At 54.7% G+C, this 18,503-nt stretch overlaps 1 protein-coding gene across 4 annotated transcripts in view; it reads right to left on the reverse strand.

Annotated features, from left to right (window-relative positions):
• Positions 1-13,764, reverse strand: part of ADAMTS14 (ADAM metallopeptidase with thrombospondin type 1 motif 14) — a 61,746-nt gene extending 47,982 nt beyond the window's left edge. For all 4 annotated transcript variants that reach the window (XM_068140331.1, XM_068140330.1, XM_068140329.1 and 1 more), the window contains exons 1-2: positions 13,686-13,764; positions 12,838-13,274 (exon numbers count right to left, since the gene is read on the reverse strand). In XM_068140331.1, coding sequence (XP_067996432.1) covers positions 12,838-13,274; positions 13,686-13,758 — 510 coding nt within the window. In that variant the 5' untranslated portion in view covers positions 13,759-13,764. The remainder of the gene's footprint in view (positions 1-12,837; positions 13,275-13,685) is intronic.
• Positions 13,765-18,503: the final 4,739 nt, after the last annotated feature.

Here is an 18,503-nt window from a genome sequence, read left to right on the forward strand (position 1 = left end):
TATGAACTTCTTCCTAACCTCCAGCCTAAACCTCCCCTGGCACAGCCTGACACTGTGTCCTCTTGTTCTGGTGCTGCCTGGGAGAAGAGACCAACCCCCACCTGGCTATAGCCTCCCTTCAGGGTCTCCCCTGAGCCTCCTCTTCTCCAGGCTAAGCAACCCCAGCTCCCTCAGCCTCTCCTCACAGGGCTGTGGCTCCAGACCCCTCCCCAGCTTTCTTGCCCTTCTCTGCTTCAGTTTCAAACCACAGCCCCTTGTCCTATCACCACAGGCTCTTCTAAACAGCCCCTCCTCAGCCTTTCTCTAGATCCCCTTCAATATTGCCATGCAGCTATAAAGTCTCCCTGGAGCATTCTCTTCTCCAGGTTGAACAGCCTCGATTCACAGAATCAACCAGGTTGGAAGAGACCTCCAAGATCATCAAGTTCAACTCATCACCCAACCATATCTAATCAACCAGACCATGGCACCAAGTGCCTCATCCAGGCTGGTCTTAAACACCTCCAGGGATGCCAACCCCACACCCTCCCTGGGCATCCCATTCCAATGGGCAATCTGTCTTCCTGGGAAGAGCTTCTTTCTAAGATCAAGCCTCAACTTCCCTCTGAGCAGCTTGAGACTGTCTCTTCTTCTGCCAGGCAACCAGCACCAGAACAAGAGGACACAGTCTCAAGCTTCACCAGGGGAGGTTTAGGCTGGATGTTAGGAAGAAGTTCTTCATAGAGAGAGTGATTGCCCATTGGAATGTGCTGCCCAGGGAGGTGGTGGAGTCAGCATCACTGGAGGTGTTTAGGTGGAGACTTGATGGGGTGCTTGGTGCCATGGTTCAGTTGTTTAGGTGGTGCTGGGTGATAGGTTGGACTCAATGATCTTGAAGGGCTCTTCCAACCTGGTCTGGTCTATTCTATTCTATTCTATTCCATTCCATTCTATCCCATTCCATTCCATTCTATCCTATTCCATTCCCTTCCATTCCATTCCATTCCATTCCATTCCATTCCATTCCATTCCATTCCATTCCATTCCATTCCATTCTACTCTTGTTCTGTCGCTGGTTGCCTGGGAGAAGAGACCAAGCCCTTCCAGCCTGGCACCACAGGAGAGGCTCTCCAGCCCCCTGACCGTGCAGCTTGCCCCCCAGCACCAAGCTGGGCTGGAGCCACACCGGTGCGGTGCCCCTGCCTGGATGCCTATTTAACCCCAGTGCCAGAAGCCAGCCCTGCCCCGAGAGGAGGTCTGCCGGGACACTTCTACCCCGCTGGCAGCTCCGCCAGGGAGCGTTCCACCCGGGGTGAGGCAGCCCAAAGCCGGCTTAGGGGCAAAGCCAGGCCTTGCTGAGTCAGGCAGCCAGAGGAAAGCCGCAGCGCCAGGCCGGGGCAAGGCTGGATTAAGGGCTGAAAGAGCCTGGGCCTCAGCCACAGCCCACTTGGGTCTGTGCCGCTCTGCAGCTCGTGACTGATTAGACATGGCTCAAGGAATCACAGGGGCACAGAAACACCCAGCTTGGAGCAGACCCTGGGGATCACCAAGCCCAGCCCAGAGCCCTGCTCTGCAAGGCTCACCCCTAAACCATAGCCCCAAGCACCACATCCAAACCACCTCCAAACACCTCCAGGGTTGGGGACTCCACCACCTCCCTGGGCAGCACATTCCAGTGCCTGAGCACTCTTGATGTGGAAAAAGTGTTCCTAATGTCCAGTCTGAACCTACCCAGTTGGTGCTTGAGGCCATTCCCTCTTGCTCTGTCACAACCTGTGAGAGGAGACCAGCAGCAGCCTCCCCACAGTGTCTTTTCAGGTCATTGTAAACAGTGATGAGGTCTCCCCTCAGCCTCCTCTGTTTCACACGAACCATCCCCAGCTCCTTCAGTTGCTCCTCATCAGATTTATTCTCCAGGCCCTTCCTCAGCTTCTTCACAAAATCACAGGAACACCCAGGTTGGAGCAGACCCTGGGGATCACCAAGCCCAGCCCAGAGCCCTACTCTGCAAGGGTCACCCCTAAACCATAGCCCCAAGCACCACACCCAAACCACCTTCAAACACATACAGGGTTGGGGACTCCACCACCTCCCTGGGCAGCACATTCCAGTGCCTGAGCACTCTTGCTGTGGAAAAACTCTTCCTATAGTCCTGTCTGAACCTACCCAGTGGCAGCTTGAGGCTGCTCCCTCTTGTTCTGTCACTAATTACCTGTGAGAAGAGACCAGCAGCAGCCTCTCCACAACCTCCTTGCAGGTAGCTGTAGAGAGCCATAAGGTCTCCCCTCAGCCTCCTCTGTTTCACACTAACCATCCCCAGCTCCTTCAGCTGCTCCTCATCAGATTTATTCTCCAGGCCCTTCCCAGCTTCCTTGCCCTCCTCTGCCCTGCCTCCAGCACCTCCACATCTCTCCTGTGTTGAGATACCCCAAACTGGACACAACACTCAAGGTGTGGCCTCACCAGAGCTGAGCACAAGAGGAAACAAAGGAGCCCAGACCTCCTCACCCCTGCTTTCCCCCAGAGGAGGATGCAGGCTGCTGCTGATTCCAGGAGCCAGGCGCAAAGAGGCTACTGCAAGGACTTGTGTGAGCATCCGAGCACACCGCTCCGCGCGGCTGAGACCCCACCTGCAGTGCTGGGACCGGCTCTGCAGTCCTCAGCACAGGACAGGACTGAGGAGGGGAGCCAGAGGAGGCCACAACAATGATCTAAGGCTAGGAAGCCCTCCACTGGGAGGAGAGGCTGAGAGAGCTGGGGTTGTTTAGCCTGCAGAAGAGAAGGCTCCAAAAATACCTGGTGGTCTTTCAGGGCTTAAAAGGAGCTGATGAGCAAGCTGGTGATAGGACTGGGGGGGGAATGGAGCAAAACTAGGAGTGGGTAGATTCAGACTGGATGTTAGGAAGAAGTTGTTCCCCAGGAGGGTGGTGAGAGACTGGCACAGGTTGCCCAGGGAGGTGGTGGAAGCCTCCTGCCTGGAGGTGTTTGCAGCCTGCTGCAGTGTGAGGTGTCCCTGGCCATGGCAGGGGGTTGGGACTGGCTGAGCCTTGAGGTCCCTTCCAGCCCTGACAATGCTGTGATTCTGAAAGAGGCAGATTCAGACTAGAGAGAAGGAAGGATTGGCTTACACTGAGGGTGGTGAGACAGTGACCCAAGTTGCCCAGAGAGGTGGTAGATGCCTCATCCCTGGAACCACTCCAGGTCAGGTTGTCTGAGGCTGTGAGCAACCTGCTTTAGCTGCAGATGTCCCCTGCTGACTGCAGGGGGGTTGGACTGGATGACCTTTCAAGGTCCCTTTCCAACTCCAACCAGTCTGTGATTCAATGATCAGAGCAGCCTGATGAGTGAAGCAGAAACCACAGCAGCCACCTTGGCACTCACTAAAACAACACAAAACCCAGCCCCCCCAACAGCACCATCACAACAGGCGTGCCCCAACCTGCTCAGCCCTCACAAAAGTGAGCAGCTCAGGCTGTATTCCAGCACTTTGGGAAGGGTTGCAGCTGTAAGGAGGCAGCAAGAGAAGCCAGACACCCTCCCCAAAAGCCCCAATAAAGCTTTCCTTGGGCTCCTGCCAAGAGATTGATCCTGGCCTCGTGGATCAATCTGCCACCCCCAGTTTAATGGCACCACATCAAATGGACTGTGGCATGGTGGGGCTCCCACTGCTGACATTTCTGACACCAGATGCTGTCTGCAGCTCTCCAGGAAGGTAATCCCCCAAACTGGAAAAAAAAATGCCCCTTTGAGGATAATTCCACTGGAAAGAGGGAGAAAATAGACTTTTTATTTGAAGGGAAACACCAAGCTCCCCTCTGCCAGCTCGCAGCAGGGGGGGAAGTCTCTTTTCCAGCTCTCCTGCATCCCTCCAGGCTATGGGAGGAAAGAACTGGCCCCACGCCACCCTCGGCTAAGCAAGGGACACCCCCCCCTCCCCCTGCCTCCCAGCCCCCTGGGCAGAAAGCTGCAACTCCCACAGGAATTGAGGAAATTCTGACACTTCAACACAGCAGAAATGTGGAAAAGTTAATAAAGGCAGGGAGGCAAAGAGCGCCGAGGAGGGGGGAGCGGAGCTGCGAGCGCAGGATGGATTTTTCCTACACCATTCACACTTCATTTGGACAAAAACTCCCAGAAAGCTGGGCTGTGTGAACCAAGCCCCACTGCCAGCTCCCCCTCTTCCCCCCTCAGACTGCCCAGAGAGGGCATCAGGAGGATGTGCAGCTGCCTGGCATCTGGCAGCGCGAGGGCGTGCGTGGCACCAAGGCACGGTCCAGCCCTGCTCCATCCCTCTCCATCCGCAGCAACCCATCGAACACAATCCCTCTGCACTCCCTGACTGCTCTTTGTGCCAAAGCAAGAGGTTTGGGGATGCCTGTGGACACAGAGTTGCTCCATCTGGGCTTTGCCAGGTGACCCAAGCCAGGACTGAAAGGGAGCTCCTGGCAGGGTGAGGGCCCAGAGACACGCTCGGCGCTAGCTAATTAATCAGGTTTTCAGCCCAAACAGGCCTTGGCTGCCAAGAACAAGGATTATCCCATTGGAGAAAAGCCCTCATGCCCACAGGAAAACCAAACCAGCAGAGGACAGAGGGATCTGTGTAACCAAAGGCACATGCCACCCCCTGGCCATTTAAACCAGCACCTTTCCTCCTCCCCATCCCTTTCCCCCCCCCCTTAGAATTCAGGAGCTGCAGGGCAAATCCCGAGAGACAAATCCACACTTGTTCATTAACTGGGAGGGTTCATACAACCACAAAACAGTTTGGCTTGGAAAGGGACCCTTAAAGGTCACCTAGTCCAACCCCCCTGCAGTCAGCAGGGACATCTGCAGCTAAAGCAGGCTGCTCACAGCCCCAGACAACCTGACCTGGAATGGTTCCAGGGATGAGGCATCTATCTGGGCAACCTGGGCCAGTGTCTCACTGCCCTCAGTGGAAAGCACTTCCTCCTTCTACCTGATCTAAATCTCCTCCTTTTAGTTTAAAGCACCAGCCCTCGTCCTGTCACCACAGACCCTGCTCAAAGGTCTGTCCCCAGAGTTCTTACCAGCCCCTTTAAGTACTGAAAGGCCACCAGAAGGTCTTCCTAGAGCCTTCTCTTCTCCAGGCTGAACAACCCCGACTCTCTCAGCCTGTCACACAGTATCACAGTATCACCAAGGTTGGAAGAGACCTCAAAGATCATCAAGTCCAACCTGTCACCACAGGCCTCATGACTAGACCATGGCACCAAGTGCCACATCCAATCCCCTCTTGAACACCTCCAGGGATGGGGACTCCACCACCTCCCTGGGCAGCACATTCCAATGGCTAACAACTCTCTCTGGGAAGAACTTTCTCCTCACCTCCAGCCTAAACTTCCCCTGGTGCAGCTTGAGACTGTGTCCTCTTGTTCTGGTGCTGCTTGCCTGGGAGAAGAGACCAACCCCTTCCTGGCTACAACCTCCCTTCAGGGACTTGCAGACAGCAAGAAGGTCTCCCCTGACACCTCCTCCTCTTCTCCAGGCTAAGCAACCCCAGCTCCCTCAGCCTCTCCTCACAGGGCTGTGCTCAAGGCCTCTCCCCAGCTTTCTTGCTCTTCTCTGGACACCTTCCAGTGTCTCAACATCTTTCCTAACCTGAGGGGCCCAGAACTGGACACAGGACTCAAGGTGTGGCCTAACCAGTGCTGAGTCCAGGGGCACAATGACCTCCCTGCTCCTGCTGGCCACACTGTTCCTGATGCAGGCCAGGATGCCATTGGCCTTCTTGGCCACCTGGGCACACTGCTGGCTCATGTTCAGCCTACTATCAATCAGCACCCCCAGGTCCCTCTCTGCCTGGCTGCTCTCAGCCACTCTGACCCCAGCCTGTAGCACTGCCTGGGGTTGCTGTGGCCAATGTGCAGAACCTGGCACTTGGATGTGTTCAATCTCCTGCCCTTGGACTCTGCCCATCTGTCCAGCCTGGCAAGGTCCCTCTGCAGAGCTCTCCTCCCCTCTAACAGATCACCTCCTGCCCCCCAGCCACTCTGTCCCCAATTCCTCACCCATTTCTGCCACCAGCAACGCTCAGAGCTCAACCACACCGCTGCTAAGCGCCAGCCATGGAAAGATGGGATGTTGTCACTGCAGTGGGATGTGTCCCTCTGGGGCCAAAAAGCAGGGGGGAGGGAGGGAGCTCTCTGCCTAACACTACTTTAGCAGTGAGGAATTTGGTGGCTGGGATGTTCTGGCCAGCAGCATGTTCCCACCCTGGCAGGAGAGAGACAAAGACAAGGGATGGATTTTGCACGCGTGGATGCCCTGCAGCAAATAACCCATGTGGAAGGTGCCATGGCTTTGGCATCTGAGGGGGCTGGGGGGGGTGTAGGGGGAGCTCACTTAACATGGCTAAATATGGATTTAGGGGACTTAATGTGTGCTTTCTCTTTCTCCTCATCCCCCTCACCCTACCCCCCCTCCCCTCACTATTTATAATCTCAGTCTCTGTTTATATACAGCCTAATCTCCTTGTGTACACAGCCTTCATCCCCAGCATCCCAGAACACTTCCCTTGAGCAGGAAGCCCTGGCCAAGAGTGGTCCTGTGCCTCCCACACACACTATACTGGGATGCATGAAAGCCACAAGCCCATTTTGAAACCCACAGAGAACTTCCAGCACAAGTTCATGGCAAGTCCAGGGCCCAGGCGTGCCAAAGAGCAAGGAAGCTACCTACCGCTGGTGCTCTCCACACTAAGCCAGGCCCTGTCTGGCCAGCATGTCCTGACCATCACCATCCTCACTGTCATTACAGCTGGGGGGTGAGGGGTTAGAAAGAAGCCCTGAGGAAAAGGATTTGAGGGGGCTGGTGGATGAGAAGCTAGACACAAGCAGGCAGTGTGAGCTTGCAGCACAGAAGGCAAATCACATCCTGGGCTGCATTGCCACAGATCCAGAGAGGGGATTCTGCCACTTGGCTCTGCTCTGGGGAGACCTCCCCTGGAGTACTGTGTGCAGGTGTGTAGCCCTCAATATAAGAAGGACACAGACCTGATGGAAAGGGTCCAGAGGAGGGCCATGAAAATGATTAGGGGGTTGGAGCAGCTCTGATACAAGGACAGGCTGAGGGAGCTGGGGGTGTTCAGCCTGGAGAAGAGACCTAATAACAGCCTGCCAGTACCTGAAGGGGGATGGGGAGAGACTGTTTGCAAATGCCTGCAGGGACAGCACAAGGGGCAATGGCTTCAAGCCAGAGAAGAGCAGATTTAGAGTGTATGTTAGGAACAAGTTCTGCACCATGAGGGTGGTGGAACACTGGAAGAAGTTGCCCAGGGAGGTGGTTGAGGTCCCTTCCCTGGAGATATTCAAGGTGAGGCTCAAGAGGGCTCTGGGCAGCCTGATCTAGTTGGGGGTGTCTCTGCTGACTGCAGGGGGGTTGGACTGGATGACCTTTGGAGGTCCCTTCCAGCCTGGACCATTCCATGATTCTGTGACTCCATCCCTCCCAGATGCTCTGCTGCTTCATGCTGGAGGTACAGCATGGGCATAAATAACATCCAAGCCCTGGAGCAGGCTGCCCAGAGAGGTTGTGGAGTCTCCTCCTCTGGAGAGATTCCAAGCCCATCTGGATGCACCTGCTTTGGCAGGGGGGTTGGACTGGATGACCTCTGGAGGTCCCTTCCAACCCCTAATATGCTGTCACTCTGTGATTCTTGCTCCATTTGCTACAGCCAGCTCTTTGTACCACTTCTGGGGAGTTTTACCCATGCAGGGGCTTTCACCTGCTGCAGCAGTACAGGCTGACCTGCTGCAAAGCAGCTCTGTGGAGAAGGACCTGGGGGTGCTGGTGGACAAGCTCACCAGGAGCCAACAATGTGGTCATTGATGTCAATGGGATCCTGGGGGGCATTCAGAAGAGTGTGGCCAGCAGGGTAAGGCAGCTGCTCCTGGCCCTCTCCTTTGCCCTAGTCAGGCCACATATGGTGAACCAGGTTCAGCTCTGGGCTCCCCAGTTCAAGAGACAGGGAACCACCAGAGAGAGGCCAGTGGAAGCCCCACTGGGGCTGGAGCAGCTCTGTGAGCAGGAAGGGCTGAGAGCCCTGGGGATGTTTAGTCTGGAGGAGAGCAGCAGGAGGAGAGCAGCCTGAGAGGGGATCTGATCAATACTCACCAACAGCTAAAGGGTGGGGGGCAAGAGGATGGGGACAAAGCCTTTGCAGTGGTGCCCAGGGACAGGAAAAGGGGCAGTGGGCACAAACTGGAGCCCAGGGGCTTCCATCTGAACAGGAGAACAAAATTCTCTCCTGTGAGACTGCCAGAGCCCTGGAGCAGGCTGCCCACAGAGGTTATGGAGTCTTCTTCTCTGGAGAGACTCCAAACTCATCTGGACATTGTGAGCCTGGGCAAGCTGCTGGGGGGGAGCCTGCTTTAGGAGCTGGGTGGGACTGGAGGATCTGAGGAGGTCCCTTCCAAGCCCTGCCACCCTGGGGTTGGGCATCCTCTTGGTCTCACAGCTCCCCCAAAGGGGATATATTAGCTGTCAGACTAACTTAAACCAGAGGACCAGCAATCTACCCCAGCCAGAAAACCCAGGAAAAGCCAGAAACCAACTGCTGAATTGGCCCTGTCACAAACCCCTCTTCACTGAGGGAGGAGCAGAGCCTGTGCTCAGGCTCTCTGTCCTCCTGACCTCTTCCCCCCTAGCCTGCAATCCACCACATGTTCTCCATCGGATGATGGGAAAGCGCTCTGTCAGAGGACGGGAAATTGCTTGCACTTCACTTGCTGGCCATGGAGCAGAAAGACATTGGAGGAAGGAAACAAACAACAAAACAGGCCTTGTTTTTTTGCTCTTGTTCTTTTTCATCTTCCCTGGTGCTGCTGGAGCTCCACAGGAAGAAGCAAAACATCTGCAAGGCAACACAGCGGCACCCACGACGCTAAGCTTCCCAAAGGGGGATGCACCAAAACTGCCTGCAGAAGCCCTTGGGGTTTGCACAGCCCTCTGCATCAGCACAACGTGGCTTGGCTAATCCCACCCAGAGGCCACAAAGCCCCCACAGGGGGTTAATGAAGGGAAAGGCAGATGAAGCAAGCACCCAGAGCTGTTGATCCCACAGGAAGAGCCACTTGCTCCTTTACATGAGCTTAGAGAAGTGGGCTTGGGGCAGGGAGTACCAGGGATGGCAAGACAGCTATGGGCTCAATAAATCCACCTGCAAAACCACCTGCAGATCCTGGGCTGCATCAGGAGAAGTGTGGCCAGCAGGGCAAGGGAGGTGATTCTGCCCCTCTGCTCAGCTCTGGGGAGACCCCACCTGGAGTACTGCCTCCAGTTCTGGAGCCCCTATGACAAGAGGGATCTGGAGGTGCTGGAACGTGTCCAGAGAAGGGCCAGGAGGATGAGCGGAGGGCTGGAGCACCTCTCCTGTGAGGACAGACTGAAGGAGTTGGGGCTGTTCAGTCTGGAGAAGAGAAGGCTCTGAGCTGACCTCATTGTGGCCTTCCAGTATCTGAAGGGGGCTACAGGAAGGCTGGGGAGGGACTGCTCAGGATCTCAGGTAGTGATAGGACTAGGGGGAATGGAATGAAGCTGGAAGTGGGGAGATTCAGGCTGGAGGTGAGGAGGAAGTTCTTCCCCATGAGAGTGGTGAAGCCCTGGAATGGGTTGTCCAGGGAGGTGGTTGGGGCCCTGTCCCTGGAGGTGTTTAAGCCCAGGCTGGATGAGGCTCTGGCCAGCCTGATCTCATGTGGGGTGTCCCTGCCCATGGCAAGGGGGTTGGAACTAGATGATCCTTGTGGTCCCTTCCAACCCTGACTGATTCTATGATACTACTATGATACACCCTGTGGTACCAGCTAGATAGAATCACAGAATTGTCAGGGTTGGAAGGGACCTCAAGGATTATCCAGTTCCAAGCCCCCTGCCATGGGCAGGGACACCTCACACTGCAGCAGGTTGCTCACAGCCACCTCCAGCCTGGCTGCAAACACCTCCAGGCAGGAGGCTTCCACCACCTCCCCTGGGCAACCTGTGCCAGTTTCTCCCAAACAGGGCAAAAATAACCACAATCCCCACCATGTGCAGGGGGCCAGGATAGAGAACTTGGGGCTAAAGCCAAGAAAAGCCCAGAAAAGTAAAAGTCAAGACTATTTAAGACAGAGCCTAAGAGTAGAGCTGGGGAAGAGGAACCTCCTAACACCATGTTCACTCTTCCTGGTTTCAGCATGACGTGGATTCAGCTTCCAGCATCCCTCCTCTCACAATACCAAGGGAAATTACATCTGCAGTGCAACTTCCAGACTTAAAAGCCACCTTTCCTTCCAGGCACAGCACTACCAGTTGCTTGCCTTGAGCCAGCAGTGTGCCCAGGTGGCCAAGAAGGCCAATGGCATCCTGGCCTGCATCAGGAACAGTGTGGCCAGCAGGAGCAGGGAGGTCATTCTGCCCCTGGACTCAGCACTGGTTAGGCCACACCTTGAGTCCCGTGTCCAGTTCTGGGCCCCTCAGGTTAGGAAAGATGTTGAGATGCTGGAAGGTGTCCAGAGAAGGGCAAGAAAGCTGGGGAGGGGTCTGGAGCACAGCCCTGTGAGGAGAGGCTGAGGGAGCTGGGGTTGCTTAGCCTGGAGAAGAGGAGGCTCAGAGGAGACCTTCTTGCTGTCTCCAACTCCCTGAAGGGAGGTGGTAGCCACGTGGGGGTTGGTCTCTTCTGCCAGGCAAGCAGCACCAGAACAAGAGGACACAGCCTCAAGCTGTGGCAGGGGAAGTTTAGGCTGGAGGTGAGGAGAAAGTTCTTCCCAGAACTTTCCCATTGGAATGTGCTGCCCAGGGAGGTGGTGGAGTCACCACCCCTGGAGGTGTTCAAGAAAGGCTTGGATGCGTCAACCTGGAGCCATGGTTTAGCTGTCAGGAGGTGTTAGGTATTAGGTAATAGGTTGGACTCGATGATCTCTGAGGTCATTTCCCACCTGGCTGATTCTATGATTCTATGAAACACCTTTAAAGCTTTTTGTTTTCAAGCCCACCCAAACTTGCCAGCCCCAGATCCACATCACAGAGGAATCCCTGCCCCACATCCACAGCTGAACCTGAGAAGGACCCTTCCAAAGGGCTGGACTTTGTGCTAAAACTGTGGCCAAAAAAACACACAAAGAGATGAAAAAGAATCAACCCCAAAAATAAGCTCCTGTATGGAGGTGAAGTGTGTATTTCTAGCTGTGCTGCTCTATCATTTCTGCTCCTGCAGCCAACACCAGGCCCTATATAAAAAGAAAGGAATGCCAAACTCTTTGTGCACACAGCCAAAATTGGCTTCAGGAACTCCCAGAATAAAGCAACCCAAAAAAAAAGGAGGAGGTGTGTGTGTGTATATATATATATATATATGACAAAATAAGGCATTTAATCCCAACTGAGGAGTAATAGAAGCAGTACCAGGAGAAACCAGCAAATGCTGGCACCTGAAACAAGAGTTAAATTGGCTCAGAGGAAAATCTGGAGAGCTAATGGGGCCTGCACCAAGAATAGTGTGTGGCCAGCAGGAGCAGGGAGGTCATTGTGCCCCTGGACTCAGCACTGCTTAGGCCATACCTTGAGTCCTGTGTCCAGTTCTGGGCCCTTCAATTTAGGAAGGACATTGAGATACTTGAATGTGTCCAGAGAAGGGCAACGAGGCTGGGGAGGGGTCTGGAGCACAGCCCTGTGAGGAGAGGCTGAGGGAGCTGGGGTTGCTTAGCCTGGAGAAGAGGAGGCTCAGGGGTGACCCTGTTGCTGTCTCCAACTCCCTGAAGGAAGGTTGTAGCCGGGTGGGGGTTGGTCTCTTCTCCCAGGCAAGCAGCACCAGAACAAGAGGACACAGTCTCAAGCTGTGCCAGGGGAGGTTTAGGCTGGAGGTGAGGAGAAAGTTCTTCCCAGATAGAGTTGTTAGCCATTAGAATGTGCTGCCCAGGGAGGTGGTGGAGTCCCCATCCCTGGAGGTGTTTAGGAGGAGACTGGATGGGGTGCTTGGTGCCATGGTTTAGTTGATGAGATGGTGCTGGGTGATAGGTTGGACTGGACGATCTCAAAGATCATCAGGTGAGAAGAAAGTTCTTCCCAGAGAGAGTTGTTAGCCATTGGAATGTGCTGCCCAGGGAGGTGGTGGAATCTCCATCCCTGGAGGTGTTCAAGAGGGGATTGGATGTGGCACTTGGTGCCATGGTTTAGTCATGAGGTCTGTGGTGACAGGTTGGACTTGATGATCTTTCAGGTCTCTTCCAACCTTGGTGATACTGTGAGACTGTAATGGAGCCATTTAAGTGATTAAAGGGTGGTGGCAGTGGGGTTATCCACGCTGCTCCCCCTACTCTCAGAAAGCCAAAAGGCTCTGAGCATGTCAGTCATTAGTCAAAAACAAAAGAGGTCCTGCCCCAAAAACTCTGCTCAGCAGGAGCAAGACCACCTGCTGACAGGGATTTCAGAGGGCCAAGAGGGCTCAGCCTCCCTGAAGAGATGGGAAATGTGGAGAGAAAGCTCCTAAAGCACTTTCCCAAGGCCAAAGCACGGGTGAGCGAGGATGTTAATGCAGCGTGGGTGCCCGGCCTGGAGTACCAGCTTCTGACAGGGTCCATCTAAAGGCAGGAGGCAACCCCAGGTGATTTTTACCCCACCACCACCTTTAAATAACAAGAGGTGCAGCTATATGAGGGCAAGTATGGTGCCCTGCCCTGCTTACAAGCTTTGTGGGGACAGCAAACCCAGAGCAGGCAAAGGGCACCAGGTCGTCGGACACCACGATCCAGCTCGAAGAGAAAACCACCCCCAAAATCCACCCCTCCCCCAGGCAAAACGGTGGGCAGGGCACACAAATCACCCCACACACACACACATACACCCCCGCCCCGGCTCCCAGCTTACCAGTCCGTCGCAGTTGCTGATGGCCACGGCGGCTCCAGGCATGCCGGTGATGTCGCCGGTGAAAAGGCAGCGCTGTTGGAGGGGCTCCCGGAACAGCACCTCAAAATCCTCCTGCCATTCAGCCACGGCGCCCAGCGGCAGCAGCCGCCGGTTGGGCCTCAGCCGGAGGTGCAGCTCCGTCCCGAAAACGGTGACATTGAAGTAGAGCAAGCGGCCGGCGGCCGCCCCACGGGCCCGGGGGGACTCATCGAGGGGGCTGCGCGGGATGCGGCGGCGGCGGTGGGACGGCGGCGGGAAGGGGGGGCAGGCGGCTCCGCCGATCCCCACCGTCGCCGCCGCTTCACCGGACACCACGTGCGAAAGGAAGCGACCCCGGCAATCGGCGCTGAAGGGGACGATCACACCATACTCGCTGAGTTTGCCGGCCAGGAGGAGCTCTGCGGAGGGAACGATGGAAGGGAAAGGGGTCGGTGATGGGGCGGGAGCATCCCGCTCAACGGGCTGGCATTTCGGCGGCCGAGCCAACCCGGGGAGCCTTCAGCGGAGCTCCGGGAGCCCCACGACTGTTTTTTCCATCCCGACCCAGCTCCGCTTTGTAGTTTTAACCGGCCGCGTCCAGCCTAGCAGAATAAACTCAGGCTGACGTGCCCCTCACACGCCAACTCTTCCTCGCCCAATCTCCATCTCCCCCCAGCTTCCCACTGACAAAACCCCAACGCCCCCCCACCCCACCCCCCCTCTCCCTTCTCCCCCATCCTCCCGAGGTGCGAACCACCTGTCAAAACAACGCGCACCCCCCCACCAACGGGGGGACCCTCTACCTCTGCCCGGGGGTCAGGGGGCCGTACCTGGGGCACTGCCGGCGGCCAGGCAGCCGTGCAGGGGGACGAGGCAGGAGAGCACCAGCCGCAGATAATCCATTTGGGGCCCGGCGGCGCGGCGCGGCGGGGCTGCGGGGCAGGCAGGCGGGATGCTGGGGGGGGCGGGGGGGGGGGGGGGGGGAAGCGGGCGGGCGGTGCGAGGGCCACCGCCTCTCCCCCCCGCCCGGGACCGGGGCCGGGGCCGGGGCCGCCCGGGGCCGGGGCCGGGGCCGCCCGGGGCCGCTGCCGCCGCCCGGGGCCGGGGCCTGGGCTACTCCCGCCGCCGCCTCCGGTGAGGGGGGGAGCCGGGCGGCGCCGCGCTGCGCGCCCGTGGCCCCCCGGGAGCGGGCGTGGGGCGGGCCGGGGACTGGGTCTGCGGCAAGGGGTGGGAGGCAGGGCGGTTTTGTATTACTTTACTTTACTCTTCTGGGTTTTTTTTTCCCCCCCTCTTTTTCCACCCCCCAAATTTTCTTTAACCTTACTTTACTTCTTTCTTTCTGCTTTTTGTAGCCACTTTTTCCCCAAATTTTCTTTTATTTTACTTCTATTTTGGGGGGGGGGGGGGGCGTTGACTTTATTTTTCTCCCCCCAAGTTTTCTTTATTTTCCTTCTCTCTTTTGGGCTTTTACCTTTTTAATTTTTTCCCCAATTTTTCTTTAATTTTGTTTTACTTCTTTCCTTTTTTACTTTTTGTATTTTTTTCTCCCCCAAAAAATTGTCTTTAATTTTATTTTACTTTTTTTTTTTCTTTTTAGGTTTTACTTTTTTTTTTCCAAATTTTCTTTTATTTTACCTTTTTTTTGTTTTACTTCCCCCCCTCTCCCCCCCCCCCCGATTTCTTTTAATTCTATTTTACTTCTTTCTTTTTTGGGGTTTTACTTTTCTTAATTTTTTTTCCCCCCAAATTTTCTTTAATTTTATTTTACTTTTTTCTTTTTTTTTCCCTAAAAAAAAATTCTTTAGTTCTATTTTACTTTTTTCTTTTTGGCTTTTACTTTTTTTCCCCCCAAAATGTTATTTAATTTTATTTTACTTTTTTTCCTCTTTTTTTCCCCCCCTAAAAAAAAATTCTTTAGTTCTATTTTACTTTTTCCTTTTTGACTTTTACTTTATTTTTTCCCCAAATTTTCTTTCATTTTAATTTCCTTCTTTCTTTTGGGTTTTACTTTTTTTTCACCCCCTAAATCTGAATTTTATTTTCCTTCTTTCTTTTAGGTTTTACTTCTTTTTTTCCTCCCTAAATCTGAATTTGATTTTCCTTCTTTCTTTTGGGTTTTACTTTTTGGAGGTTTGTTGTGTTTTGGTGTTTTTTTTTTCCCTTATTAAAGCAAAATAAACTTTTTCGGGCTGCGTTTAGAGGGTACCTTTCTCAGAGATTTAAAAAGGAAGAGGGGGGGGGAAAAGGGAGGGGGGGAAAGCGCCTTTTTGGGCAGCTGGCTCCAGCCTGCCCTCCCTTCTTTCCCTTCAGCCCTGCCCGAACAAAGGCAACGCCCGCCGGGAGCCGGAGCCCACCTCCCTGCTCTGCTCCCCTCCCTCCCCTGCTCCCCTCCCTCCCCTGCTCCCCTCCCTCCTTCCCTCCCCAAAAACCCACCCTGGAGCGAAATCCTGAGCAGAAGTAGAATGGCAAGTGTCTCCCCTTGCTTAAACCTCCGGGGAAGCAGCCTGCTTAGAACCAGCTGGGATCTCTGAATGGGTTGGGTCAGAAGGGACCTTTAAAGATCACGGAGACCACCCCCCGCAGTCAGCAGGGGACATCTGCAACTTGCAATAATAATAATGCAAGTTGCTCACAGTTCCAAACCACTTGACCTGGAATGGTTCCAGGAATGGGGCATCTGCCACCTCTCTGAGCAGCCTGGGTCGGGGTCTCCCCACCCTCAGCATAAAAAGAAGAAAACAAAAACCACAAAAAACTTCTCTTTCTCTAGTCTGAACCTCCCTCTTTAAGGTTAAACCCATCGATTCCTGTCCTGTCACAACAGGCCCTGCTCAAAACTCCATCCCCAGCTTTCTTACCAGTCCCTCTAAGCGCTGCAAGGCCACCAGAAGGTCTCCCTGGAGGCTGGTCTCCCTGGAGGCTGGTCTCCCAGGCTGAGCAACCCCAACTCTCTCAGCCTGGCTGCACAGCAGAGGGCTTCCAGCCCTGCCAGCATTGCTGTGGCCTCCTCTGGCTTCCCTCCTGAGGTGAGGACCCCAGAGCCAGACCCAGCACTGCAGGTGGGGGCTCAGCACGATGACCTTTTCTACTCCTCCTCCTTTGTTTTTAGGAACAGAGGTAACAAAGCAGCACCTTGAGCACTCATCATTTCTTTTCATGGCAGAAGACATCCACTGTGAGAATGCTTCAAGCCCAAGGCAGTAGAGCCCTCTACAGTAGGGCCTCTCAACATCTCTTGCCCAAACCTCACCTCAGTCAACACCTTCTGCTCCATTTGCATTTGCTGGGATTATGGTTTTTCCCCTTTCTAAATCTCCATCTGGTCAGGACTCTAAGGCCAGTTTCAGAGAGGGAGCTGTGCTATGGCACTGGTAATACCAGTTGTGCTGGTTCTGCGTGGATCCTACTGAGCTGGGGCCTCAGGGGCAGTTTGGGTTACACTGAGCAACCCAAACCTGCACTAAGAGCTAATCCCTGCCTTGAGGACCTTGTCACCTAAGGTGCTGCAGGAGCCTCCAGCATGTGATGGGAAAGGCAAGCAGGGCAAACAACATGCCAGGCTGCAAACACACCTAGTGGCTGGAGAGCAGCCAGGCAGAGAGGGACCTGGGGGTCCTGGTTGATGGTAGGCTGAACATGAGCCAGCAGTGTGCCCAGGCGGCCAAGAAGGCCAAGGGCATCCTGCCTGCATCAGGAGCAGTGTGGCCAGCAGGAGCAGGGAGGTCATTGTGCCCCTGGACTCAGCACTGGTTAGACCACACCTTGAGTCCTGTGTCCAGTTCTGGGCCCCTCAGGTTAGGAAAGATGTTGAGCTGCTGGAAGGTGTCCAGAGAAAGGCAAGAAAGCTGGGGAGGGGTCTGGAGCACAGCCCTGTGAGGAGAGGCTGAGGGAGCTGGGGTTGCTTAGCCTGGAGAAGAGGAGGCTCAGGGGAGACTTTCTTGCCCTCTACAACTCCCTGAAGGGAGGTTGTAGCCAGGTGGGGATTGGTCTCTTCTCCCAGGCAAGCAGCACCAGAACAAGAGGACACAGTCTGAAGCTGCACCAGGGTAGGTTTAGGCTGGAGGTGAGGAGAAAGCTCTTCCCAGCAAGAGTAATTGGTCACTGGGATGTGCTGCCCAGGAAGGTGGTGGAGTCCCCATCCCTGGAGGTGTTTAGGAGGAGACTGGCTGGGGTGCTTGGTGCCATGGTTTAGTTGATTAGATGGTGTTGGGTGATAGGTTGGACTTGATGATCTTGAAGGTCTCTTCCAACCTGGTCTGGTCTGGTCTATCCTATCCTATCCTATCCTATCCTATCCTATCCTATCCTATCCTATCCTATCCTATCCTATCCTATCCTATCCTATCCTCACAGCAGCTCTGCCATTACCATTACTATTTTGGATCCTTTTTTTTTCCAGTAGGACCTCAGTTGGAGCTTTGCTCCCAGCCCAGCAGGGCAGTGGTGTTGGGAGCAGCGGGAGAGGAGCACCCTTTGAGAAAAGCCCCCTTTGGAAAGGCTCTGCTTACCTCTGCTGTAAACGCTGGGGCTGCCAGAAGGAGATGGGGAACCCCATGGAGATGGTCCCCCTGCAGCTGTTTCTGGTGAAGAGCTGAGGGAAGAGGTTCTTCAGCGTTCTCAGGATCACAGGGGTGGAAGGGACCTCCACAGATCATTGAGTCCAACCCTCCCTGCCAGAGCAGGACCATAGAATCCAGCACAGGTCACACAGGAACACATCCAGGTGGGGCTGGAAAGGCTCCAGAGAAGGAGACTCCACAACCTCTCTGGGCAGCCTGCTCCAGTGCTCTGTGACCCTCACAGTGAAGAAGTTCCTCCTCATTTTGAGGTGGACCCTCCTGTGCTGTAGTTTCTATCCATTGCCCCTTGTCCTATCCCAGGGTGCAGCTGAGCAGAGCCTGTGCCCTCCCTCTTGACCCCCAGCCCATATTGATAGACATTGATTAAATCCCCTCTCAATCTTCTCCTCTCCAGACTAACCAGCCCCAGGACTCTCAGCCTCTCCTCATGTGCTCAGTCTTCTCCAGTCCTGCTCCTCTGACTGGGTGCTGCCAAAGCATCATCATGGAGCTGCAGCCAGGGGGTGAAGAGCTGGGTGGCAGGGTTAGGTTTTGGAGAGAGAAGGGGAGACTGAGGTCTTGGTGATCACAACCCAACCAAACAAACACCTGTAGGCAGAGCCACAAGATGCCTCCAGGCAGAAAGAAAAGGGGGGAAGAGATGAATAAGCTCACTGCAGCTAGAGGAGAAGAATTTCAAGTTGGAGAAGCAGATTTGCTTTCCCTGTTTCGGCCTTTGCAAGCTGCTGTTGGCTTGGGGCAACGAGTAATTAATCACAAGAAGTGATCTGCAGGAGGCTCTTTGCGTGGAAGGCAGGAGGAGAATCTGTGCTCCAAGCATCCCAGGTGATTTGGGGAGATAGGCAGCCACTGGAACAAGTCCTTGTTATGACTGAAAGAGAATGCAGAATAAAGAGCAGACTCTGCAGCACCACGGGATGTGGAGTCCCCATCCCTGGAGGTGTTCAACAGGGGATTGGATGTGGCACTTGGTGCCATGGTCTAGTCATGAGGTCTATGGTGACAGGTTGGACTTGATGATCTTTGAGGACTCTTCCAACCTTATTGATTCTATGGTTCTATGAATGC

Source organism: Melanerpes formicivorus, unplaced genomic scaffold, assembly GCF_026170545.1.
Source record: "Melanerpes formicivorus ecotype bairdi unplaced genomic scaffold, bMelFor1.0.p_v2 SCAF_6, whole genome shotgun sequence".
Classification (NCBI taxonomy): domain Eukaryota; kingdom Metazoa; phylum Chordata; class Aves; order Piciformes; family Picidae; genus Melanerpes; species Melanerpes formicivorus.